Genomic DNA, 11,000 nt, shown 5'->3' on the forward strand with positions numbered 1-11,000 from the left:
CCTTTGGTGTTTTGCAATCTCGATGGGGCATCGTTCGGTATCCTGCTAATACTTGGAGCACGCAGAAACTATGGGAGGTGATGACTGCTTGTGTGGTCATGCACAATATGATCATAGAAGACGAGCGCCCGGAACGTCTGTACGATCAAGGCTTTCAGTTTCAGGGTGAAAATGTTGTGCTTGAGCATGGAGTAGCGGCAACATTTGAGCAGTTCACTCAATTTCATGAAGACATGCGTGATTGGGAAACTCACATGCAACTGCAAAATGATTTGGTTGAGCATATGTGGACTCATATTGGCAACCAATAGATGTATCTTCTTTTATTCGTTTGCAAAACTATGTGAAACAATTTTATTTGTATTTGGCTTGTAAAACTATACTATTTATTTGGGCGGCGAGACTATTTGGCTTGTTAACATTTTCATTTCACAATATGTTTGAATGCAAATCAATGTAAAATTGGACGGCCAGCCGACCACACCTGCACATATGGGTCGGCGCGTTGGGTGCGCTGCCGACCCATATCAAAAACAGGGCGGACGTCGGGCGGACGGCCGACCCAAAAAATAAAAAGCAGACGAAATCGCCGTCCGTTTGGGTCAGTCCGTTGGAGTTGTTCTAAGACACATGTAAGAAATTTATTCGAAGCGTCAGAGAATCTAGATCGAGAGATTCTAGGAGTCGCCCGGGCCGAACGGATCCGGTCTACAACTGCCCCCGACTATCACACAGAGATTGAACCAGACAACGCAGTGTACTAGTACCAAGTACCAGTGGTAAGCAAAATCAGTACGGGGCACACTGGTGCAGACTGCAGAGAGCGACTCAACAGCGAGCATACTGTACCTCCAAGCAAACCGATCGGGGCACCTTGACGGAGACACCACCCAGCAGCAGCACATCGCCAATTCACGTTTGGAGACTTCCGGAGGCCGGACAGAACCAAACGGGCTGCGACATGCATGACGTGCCCAAGCCCTGCCCTGATCCGTATCACACGACACATTTTTCTCGTTTGTAGGAGTAGTAGAGAAGAAGGATCCTAATCTCGCCCTGCTACAACGTCGGCGGCACGACCGTGCGTGCGTGCCACGGGCGTTGACAGCCAACACGCTCGTGAGCATTAGCATTATCATCTTTCACACGCCGTTGCACGCGACGGATTTTATACATTATTGCCGGAATGTCGCCGGTGAGAACGGGGCCCGGTGAAGCAACACGATCGTCCTCGGATCGGGATCGGATGTGGACACGTCACGGAACCACCCTCGAACCCGGGCGGGACGCGGGGTCGATCGATGACCGGACTAGTTTCGAGTTCGGCCGGGGTCCGGCGCGCCGGGATCGGCACAGTCCCGTTGCGAACTTGCAAGGCCGTTGGCGGCCACAACACGTACGTAAATAATTCGTGGAGAGTTCGCGTCGGGATTGGTGCAGGCACAGTTATTGAGGCGGTTGAAGGTGTTTCTCTCGCGGGTTGGACTGCCCAAGACAAGCACGCAATTGCCACGTGCCAGCTACCTCCTCCGCTCCTATTAAAGGCGGGCCGGGGCAGCCTACCACGCCCGCTCTCGCTCGAATCATAATCGCGGACCTGCAGCAATCGACAACAAGAGCCAGAGCCGCAGCGATAATAAAGAAAGAAGAAGAAGCGAGAAGCTTCGATCGGCCAATCGAGTTTCGGGGCCATGGCGGGATCGCGGCCAGGGGGCGACGAGGAGGCGTGCCGCGTCGGGCTCCTGGACGGGCACGGCGGCGCCAAGAAGGATGACTGGCAGGTGGTCGCCGGCGGCGAGGAATCCAGCAAGCTCGGGAGGCGGGTGTTGGAGGAGTCGAAGAAGCTGTGGGTGATCGTGGCGCCGGCCATGTTCAGCCGCATCGTCACCTTCAGCATGAACGTCATCACGCAGGCCTTCGCCGGCCACCTGGGCGACCTCGAGCTCGCCGCCATCTCCATCGCCAACACCGTCGTCGTCGGCTTCAGCTTCGGCCTCATGGTACGCAGCCCGTCTCCGTTCTAATTCATTCGTTTCCTTGCTGCTCTGTTTCGAATCGTCGTCGTCCTTGTCGATCTATCTTTGGGGGCCGGCGTCCCAATATGGTTAGGATTTCTGCTGCTCCAGCGCAGCACATAGAATTACAGCTCAAATTCACCACTTCCCAATAAAAGGAAAGGCTGGTCTATATATCGTGAAAACAGTTAATTGTCACTACCGATATATAGAAAGAAAAGAACATTTTTCCACTACTTATTTACCAATTTAGCACTATGGGTTGCCATACGAGTCCACGTTGCTCTTCGGATCAGTGGCAAGGAAAGGAACGTGAGCTGAAGCTAGCGAGCACCTCTGCTGCCCACTCGATACACTTGCGGTGCATGCAGTACGTGTTTTTTGTCCTACCCTTGTCACTGACAAGTGAGCCCGGGCACCATGGCGAGCGTCAGGACTGACGTAGGTACTAACAGGGACGCCGAGAAGGTTTCTCTTTCCTTTTTCATTTTATGTATGTAGAAAAAATAATAAGAAACGAGCAAGCATTGGGATTCCCTCGCCGTGGTTTGGATTTAGTGGGCGGAGGCCCTATTTCGCATTAGAACGAACGTCCCGCCGATTTGTTGCGAGCAGCTCTGTCGAATCCGCACTAAATGCTGCAAGCTCCCACTGGCAGGCACCCATTGACTTGGCTAGACGCAGATTAAACTTGTTGGCAGAGTATCTCAGCATCTCACACACTTGGCCAGCCCGTGAAACAAAGACTTGGCACGACTTGTGGAGAGCATTTTTTGAGCGCACAAACGAGATGGGGAGGTGTCATTCGCCACTGTCCACTCTCAGTTTGATTCCGAAAGCAGCTGGAGCCATCGAGAGAGAGGTACGTAGAGGAGTATAGATGCGAGATGGCACCGGACGGAGCTCTCTCGGTCCCGTGGTCGAGACTCAAAGGACGGATCTCCAGATTCCTAGCCTAGCTTTCTACCTTGTCGGCACCCTCCTATCGCTTTCTCGTCGAGATTGTTTGTCTCCACTGCATGAGACCTTTCTAGGAGACCATGCATGTCGTGCATGTGGTGTCGGTTGAAATTGTGTTTTACATTCAGGGTACATATAAATTGTGTTCTAGATTTAAGTGTACTATCAGTTTAGATTTAAGGGTATCTGTTTAACTGGCTGACGTTCTTCGAACCGGTGCCAGATTTCTTCTAAAAGAAATTTTACGTTCTCCGTAAGAAACTGTCATGCTATTCTGAAGAAGTTGACATCCCTTTATAACCTTAAATCAAAATGTTTCGCAAATGCCAAACCCTCCTGGTGAACGTTTGTTGGGTATTGGGGTTCTTGTTTTTATTTGTTGAATTTACAGAGCTTTGACACTAACTTGTTCGTGCGCTGCGTGCAGCTTGGCATGGCGAGCGCGCTGGAGACGCTGTGCGGGCAGGCGTTCGGCGCCAAGAAGTTTCACATGATGGGCGTCTACATGCAGCGCTCCTGGATCGTGCTGCTGGGCTGCGCGGTGCTGCTCCTCCCCATGTACTTCTTCGCCGAGGACGTGCTGCTGCTCACGGGGCAGTCGCCGGAGCTTTCGGCGATGGCCGGCAGGGTCTCCGTCTGGTTCATCCCGCTGCACTTCTCCTTCGCCCTCCTCTTCCCGCTGCAGCGCTTCCTGCAGTGCCAGATGAAGAACTTCGTCAGCGCCGCCGCCTCCGGGGTGGCGCTCTGCGTCCACCTCCTCGTCAGCTGGCTCTTCATCACCCGGTTCCAGTTCGGACTCGTCGGGATCGCGCTCACCCTCAACTTCTCCTGGTGGGCCACCTTCGCCATGCTCTTCGGCTACGTCGCCTGCGGCGGCTGCCCGGACACGTGGCACGGCTTCTCCGTCGAGGCGTTCGCCGACATTTGGGAGTTCGTCAAGCTCTCCGCCGCGTCGGGCGTCATGCTATGGTACGTGCTTCTACTGATCACTGCATGTTACTTACTGTTATTATACTTTTGGTCTTCGACTCCTAGATATATCTGTTCTACGATGGCTTAAGTACTACAGCTGACTTAAGAGATACTATGAACAACTGATATCTACTGACATACTATGCTGCTTGCATGTGTTTTTTTCTGAATGATTCCCGCCCGTACTATTCGTAGCAGCCATTTGAAGAGAGTCAATCGGGCATCAGATCTCAGGCGCATATGATTTACTTTGATAACGACGGCCAATACAAATAACATTTCATCCATGTTGGACTGACAAATTTTTTGTTTCTTGTGCAGCCTGGAGAACTGGTACTACAGGGTACTCATCTTGCTGACAGGGAACCTCAAGGACGCGGCTATTGCGGTGGATGCGCTCTCCATCTGGTAACTATTCCTCCATCGCGTGCTAGTTTTCAGTAAACTCCAGAAGTACTCGTTGGCTATTCGAATATCTTGAATAATTTGTACTCCCTCCGTTTCCAAATATGTGTTTATTTAGAGATTTCAACAAACGACTACATACGAAGCAAAATGAGTGGATTTACACTCTAAAATATGTCTATATACATCCGTATGTTGTAGGACAAATATTTAGGAACGGAGGGAGTGGTACTCATTTAGTGTACCAGTTTAACAACGTTTGCTCGATGTGATTCTGACAATGCAAATATTTTATGTTTTTGTTTTTGTGGACAGCATGACTATTAACGCATGGGAGATGATGATTCCTTTGGCGTTCTTCGCGGGCACTGGGTACGTACCACCGTCTTGCTACGCACATTTCGTGCACCTTCTTAAACCAATCGAAGAACTATAGGATCAGATAAGGAATAGAGAACAACAGAGTTCAGCGTGCTAATTTAAGTATGTTGGTCACGTGCTTTGCATTGCAGAGTTCGGGTGGCGAACGAGCTGGGCGCCGGGAACGGGAAGGGGGCGAGGTTCGCGACGATCGTGTCGTCCTTGACGTCGCTGGTGATCGGGCTCTTCTTCTGGGTGCTCATCATGGGGCTCCACGACAAGCTGGCGCTCATCTTCACCTCCAGCGCCGTGGTGCTGGACGCCGTCAACAACCTCGCCATCCTGCTGGCCTTCACCATCCTGCTCAACAGCATCCAGCCCGTGCTCTCAGGTACCCTGCCCAGGCCCAGCTCGACCTCTTCTATCATTTCGGCCCCCAATCTTTCTCTTATGGGCCCTTTCCAGCCCACGGGCTGAATTCATTCATCATGGTCGTGATCTCCTGCAGGTGTGGCTGTTGGGTCTGGCTGGCAATCCGCGGTGGCCTACGTCAACATCGGCAGCTACTACCTCATCGGCGTCCCCATGGGCGTCCTCCTTGGCTGGCTCTTCAACCTTGGCGTCCTGGTACGTGCTGCTAGTAGTACATCTCTCTCATCTTAGTAGCTGCCGTGGTTGCTTCTACACTTCGGTCTCGGCGCCGCACTGACGACTTTTGTGTGCGAAATGTTTTGCAGGGGATCTGGGCGGGGATGATCGGCGGAACGGCCGTCCAGACGCTGATCCTGGCCATCATGACCATTCGCTGCGACTGGGAAAAGGAGGTGAGTGAGCGAGCCTGCTGAAAATTGAGGATCTTTGCGTGTAACTGGGTGGTCGTAGTGCTGACTGCTGATGCGTTTTTTGACCTGGATGTCACTGGCAGGCCATGGTCGCGAGCACACGGATGGACAAGTGGTCCGAGGTCCGGTGATCGGGGAGCTACGAGAGCAAGTTCCCTCTAAGGTACAAGCACCGTTCCGGCCGGCCGGCTGGCCGTGCGCGCAGCTCGGCGGGCTCGTAGTCAGATTTGTACGGTGCATTGAAGGAGAAAGATGGCCGCGGTGTTGCATACTTCAGACATCGACACTCTTGCAAGGGAGAGGAGGCTTAGCACAGTTTTGTAGTAGTATTGTTGTGCTATTGTGGTGTATACATTCTTTGTTGTTCGTATTCAAGCAATACAAGTTCGGCCATTTGGAATGAAGTTTGGCCATTTTTTTCCACTTGGTTTTTTTTCTTCTTGGAGGCTTTTTTTTTTACAACTCCTCAATGTTGATTTCTCTATCTCATGATAATAAAAACAAAACGGAAAAATGAAATGGGCTGCTCGTTGTTTTCATTAATTTCTCCTGAAGAGAATATCACATGAAAATCAAGTTTCGTTTAAAGGAAACGTCACTATTCTTTGCTCATAATGTGTTTGAACTTAAATTTTGCATGGCAATACAACATCACCCTCATAATATCCTGTATTTTTTTTCAGATTTTTTGGAAACTTCCAAACGTAGTTTCCACGAAATTTTCTTTGAAACTTATTTCCATTGTCCTGCAGAGCCGATAACATGGTTATGCGTGTTAGTCCTCTGACAGACCAAGAATGATCACCCTCAGCCTTGTCGGGGTGTGTGAGATTTGCATTTATGAGCGGGGTAAAGCACGAACCGGCAACAGATTACCGTATGTATCAAGGTGCATGATCACTTTTCTGATAAGATGTGACTATGACGAGGCCCTGGCCCATGTCCGCACGTTATGTTGACAGTAGAGACGGAGGCACCTTGCAGCCAGGTGGGCTAACGGATGGGGTCGGCCTGTGATTGCCAGAGCCGGGCCGGGCCATCACTAAGCCGAATGACCGCACGGGAAAGATTTCTGACATCTGGATCGGCACGGAAATGATGAGGTGCTTGGTGAAAACCGAGGTGGGCATGAAGCTCCTCGGATGCAATCCAGCAAATCAAGGAATTGGACACATGAGGATTTGTTAAATCAGTTTGCAAGACCGACCCTACAAAAAAAAGTTTTCAAGACCGACGATCTAAAACAAAGATTTGCTCAGAAGAACCGAGGTGCATTCAACTTAAAGACCGGTTTCAAGGGCTATTGATGATGTCCGGAGTATCTTAAACGATATGGTCTGGTTACAACATTAGAACAACTGAATTTTGCTTATGGAATGTGTTCTTAAACTAGCCACGATGAAGGGTAACATGCATTAATAACATACACATAACCCAAGAACAACTGGATTTTGCTATGGAGTGCGTTCTTGGTGTAAGCGTCGTTGACAACCAGGGAGCTGCAGTCAAGGGCCACCAGGTAACATAGGAAGTAATTAACGCCTTGCCATAAGTCGCACAAGTAAACGCGGTAATTTCTGTAGCAGAACTAATTGCACAATTAATTCACGACGATGTAATGCATAATCTGAAAACTTCTGTCTACGGCAGCAGGTGCATGAATCCAAGGAGATCTTCTTCCTTCCAAATTCAAAGAGAGAAAGAAACGAGGAGATCGCAAGCCATGGAGGTCTGTAAAATTTCTATTTGCATAAGGAACTCAGACAAGATTACACACAAGGACGAACGAAGAGGTCAAACCCGGTTTAACGCGTCAACGTCGGAGCTCTCTTTCTTCTCGTCCCCGCCGGACCCCGACCCGCTCGGTTTTTCAACCGGCGCTCCGGCCACGGGATGAATCCGTTTGCTGCCGCCGTGCTCCTCCCCGGCGTCCGAGTCCCCGCGGCTCTGCCGCTGCCATGACATGGACCGCAGGAACGAGGTCAGCCACCCCGGTGTCTTCTGATCCGCGGTGTCTGGGTACTCTGCGGCGAGGCTGGCCGCCCGCCGGTGCCTCCGGACGGCGGCGAGCTCCTTCATGACGTGCTCCGGCAGCCTCAGAGTGTGCCGGTCCGGCGCGTCCATGGCCGACTGCGTCCTGCGGTAGTGGTTGTACTCCGCGCCCGTGAACTCGTGCCTCCATACCGTGCTGAAGCTGGTGAGGGATTCAGCCGTGAAAGAGACCACCGAGCACTCCTCGTCGAGCTCCTCCGGCTCCTCCTGCACGGCCGTGTCCGTCAGGTAGCCGCGGCTCTCGGCGGCGGCCGGGATCGCGGGGGGCTCGGTGAGATCGGCCCGGCAGAGCGGGCAGGTGACCGCGCCGGCGAGCCACGGGTCGATGCACTCCGGGTGGAAGACGTGGCAGCACGCCGGGAGGACCCGGAGCTCATCGCTGTCCTCGAACTCGGTGAGGCAGACGGCGCACTCGAGCGGGCCCGACTTGTTGGTCGCCATGCGCGCCTTCACGTCGCCGTAGACGGCCGTCGGGAAGGCCTCCACGACCTCCTTGTCGAGGCCACGGGGGCGGCAGCGATCCGAGTGGGCGGCGGCATCGACGGGCTGATCAGGGACCGTGCTACGGTACGGCCGGCGAGGGACGGGGTGCCCGCCGGTGCAGCGGTTGATGTAGATCGAAAAGAGCGTGAGGACGACGAAGGCCGCGATGAGGACGACGAGCACGACGACGGTGGTCGGCGAGAACCCGCCGGCGGTTCTGGACGAACGGGTGTGGCCCGTGCTGTTGCTCTGCTGAGCCAGACACGGGAGCGCGGTCGATGAGAGCAGGAGGAAGAGGAGTAGCGATGTGATCTGGCCGCGAGCCATTGCCGTCTCTTGGCAGGGGCGAACCGCCGGCGGCCGTGCAGATTTATCGTGGCGCCGGAGAGAAAGGAAAAGAAAGAAAAGGAGGGAGGTTTTGATGGAACGGGAAGGAAGTGTTTGATTACGCCGGACGAAAAAGTGTAACGTAAGATCGGGATGGTGATGTGCGTAGAGAATGTTTGTGCGGGACCACCAGTCAGGGACTGGGGTAAACAGGACGTGGTCATGTGGGACGGGGACGTGTAGCTCGCCTCGCCGGTGAGAGGTGGAAGAAGAGCGGGCGGTGCGGCTGACCGAGCTTCTCATTGGCTGCTGACATGTTCGTCAGCCCAGGCAAATCGCCTTAATAAAAAAGTAGAATTATTGGCCTCTCATTTCTATAGCTTTTCTCTGGCGCGTAGTAATCCTGTGGAGGACAACGAATGCCGGGTTATTTTAATTTAAATTTGTAACCGTCTCATCGCATGCCTTTTTTCATGGCTGCATTTGGTAAGAGTTTTTTTTTTTGCGAGGTCCTTGTTTCTATATCTATAACCCGGCATTCGATGTCGAGCGCTTCAATGTCGAGCGCTTAACACGATTAGCATGCAATTAATTTCATACCAAATATAGTAACACGTAAATAATATCCTAGTTAATATCCGCATGCACTTAATATACTTTTAAATTAACATGCATTGCACATACACATTGACTACTACTGATTCAATAAGCCAAATTCTAACAATAGATAATTAGGCCAGGCCTTTCAAAAGTAGAGTTTTGTTACTCTATTATTCTTCTCCAGGGTGCGGCGTAAGCAAAAATATGCTTGGGCGGTGCGGGTTCACATCACCTACCATTGTTGAATGATCATAGAAAAGCCAGCAAGAACGAGTCTTTGCTCCGGTTCAGTCCAAGAGCGCAGGTTAAAGACACCGACGCTGTGTATCGTGAATGTTTTTCCGAGGTAAATTAAAGGTCCGGCCGATGGATACCAAAAGCGGCGATTGGACGGCACCAGCACCACTACCCGGTGTGGCTCAGCCTATCTTGGGTCAGACCACTTTCCGACCTGCCGGCCACCCTGGTTCACGTACGCGCCACGCCTAGCACATCATACCCCCAAGCTGACGTGCTAGTGATAATAATGAACATAATATGAACGCAAGTTGGGATGGTTTTTCTGGTTTGATAAACACTAACGATGTCGAGTCCTTGATTAATGTTCAGCGTAAATTTGGCGAGCCAAGATATATCTCCTCGGTGGTGGTACATTTTAGCGTTCTAGCAGCATGTTGTTGTTGATCGACGAGGTAGTCACACACAGTTTAGATTGTCCAAACCTTGCAACAATCAACCATTAAATGGGCAACATGAATCCTGCTTGGTTTTGCTTTGACGTTGCTGAATTATACAGTAGGAACTCAAATCTAAAACCATAAACCAAAATAACATCTTCAATTTTATTATTACTTATTATTTTCCCAAATGCTGCACAACTAAGAAGTTCCGGCATCTTCATTGGAGTCATAACATCACGTTAATGTGATCAAGTGATGTATCACACGTTGCGCGTGGAATCGCGAGCAAACACTCGCTTGTGATCCACGTGGGCCGGCCCATTTCTTTGTTTTCTGCATCCCTCATGGGTTTTTTGATTATTTTTCTTTGTTTGTTTAATTTGTGTTTTGCACCGAACTGAATGCAAAACCGTGATTGTTTACACTCATGGACTCATTATCGCATGCTCTATTTGTCAAGCTCTCCGTCACACTATGCACTATATAGGTAGCACGTCGCAAGGCCATCCATGAGTGGATCTTTCAAAGCCCCCAATCTACTAATTGTTTCATCAACAGGTTCATCAAGGAGCAAGATATGATAAAAGAGACCCCGCCAGTTTCTATTCAGGGCCATCCATCTGTACCCGTTGGCACAAATCAGCGACCAAAAGCACCACCGTTGGGCTATGCCAAAATTCATGTTGATGCAGGATTCTAAAAAGGAATTGGGGGTTCAGCTGCGGCCGTTTGCAGAGACATAGATGGAACCTTCCTAGGGAGCTCGGCGCTGGATATAGGTGGAGTTGATAACCCATCGATCTTGGAGGCCATTGCATGCATGGAGGCCCTACCCCTAGCAGAGGATCTCAACCTTCACCAGTTTGTGGTTGCTTCGGATGCTAAGCAGGTCATTGGTCATATCCGGAAAGATAACCGTTGTAGTAATGGAGCCATTATCATCGAGATTAAACTTCAATCTTCGCTTTTTAGTTGTAATTTCACTTTTGAAGGTCGTGCTGTCAATGTTGAAGCACATAGTTTAGCCAAGTTCCATTTGTCTTTAGGTGTGGGACGTCTTGTTTGGTTTGGCCAATCCCACGACCAGAATTGTATCCCACATTTTTGTGGACTTCGGTGAACAGAGCTTGGTTTACCCCTCAAAAAATATATTCTAGGTCGATTTCTTCTTGATTTTAGCTATTTTTTATTTTTTTTTATCATTTTGATTTTGTTTTGTATATTTTTATTTGTTAATGCAATTTTATTACTTTTTCCCTTTTCACTTTTCCATTTTATATGTTCACTAATACTTTTTCAAGATT

The 11,000-nt window shown here is 50.5% G+C and overlaps 2 protein-coding genes across 2 annotated transcripts; one reads left to right on the top strand and one right to left on the bottom strand.

Annotated features, from left to right (window-relative positions):
* The first annotated feature begins 1,548 nt into the window (after positions 1–1,548).
* On the top strand, positions 1,549–5,977 carry LOC125528499 (protein DETOXIFICATION 27). Its single transcript, XM_048692958.2, has 8 exons — positions 1,549–2,000; positions 3,403–3,944; positions 4,269–4,355; positions 4,668–4,724; positions 4,865–5,103; positions 5,221–5,339; positions 5,450–5,536; positions 5,638–5,977. The coding sequence occupies exons 1-8, from the start codon at positions 1,692–1,694 to the stop codon at positions 5,683–5,685; spliced, it is 1,488 nt and encodes a 495-aa protein (XP_048548915.2). The 5' UTR covers positions 1,549–1,691; the 3' UTR covers positions 5,686–5,977.
* Positions 5,978–7,177: 1,200 nt separating this feature from the next.
* Positions 7,178–8,560, bottom strand: LOC147976724 (E3 ubiquitin-protein ligase Os03g0188200-like). The gene has a single exon (XM_087519002.1). It carries the CDS (start codon positions 8,414–8,416, stop codon positions 7,349–7,351), a length of 1,068 nt encoding a protein of 355 aa, XP_087375128.1. The 5' UTR covers positions 8,417–8,560; the 3' UTR covers positions 7,178–7,348.
* Positions 8,561–11,000: the final 2,440 nt, after the last annotated feature.

Source organism: Triticum urartu, chromosome 4A (genome assembly GCF_056163025.1).
Source record: "Triticum urartu cultivar PI428250 chromosome 4A, HENAU_Tu73, whole genome shotgun sequence".
NCBI lineage: Eukaryota > Viridiplantae > Streptophyta > Magnoliopsida > Poales > Poaceae > Triticum > Triticum urartu.

What these genes read in the sequence shown, in the direction of transcription:
- LOC147976724 (XM_087519002.1), bottom strand. Translation starts at nt 8,416, where the DNA reads ATGGCTCGCGGCCAGATCACATCGCTACTCCTCTTCCTCCTGCTCTCA.
- LOC125528499 (XM_048692958.2), top strand. Translation starts at nt 1,692, where the DNA reads ATGGCGGGATCGCGGCCAGGGGGCGACGAGGAGGCGTGCCGCGTCGGG. An exon ending in GTGGATGCGCTCTCCATCTG is followed by an intron (nt 4,356 to 4,667) that starts GTAACTATTCCT and finishes TTTTGTGGACAG; the next exon opens with CATGACTATTAACGCATGGG. An exon ending in TCTTCAACCTTGGCGTCCTG is followed by an intron (nt 5,340 to 5,449) that starts GTACGTGCTGCT and finishes AATGTTTTGCAG; the next exon opens with GGGATCTGGGCGGGGATGAT.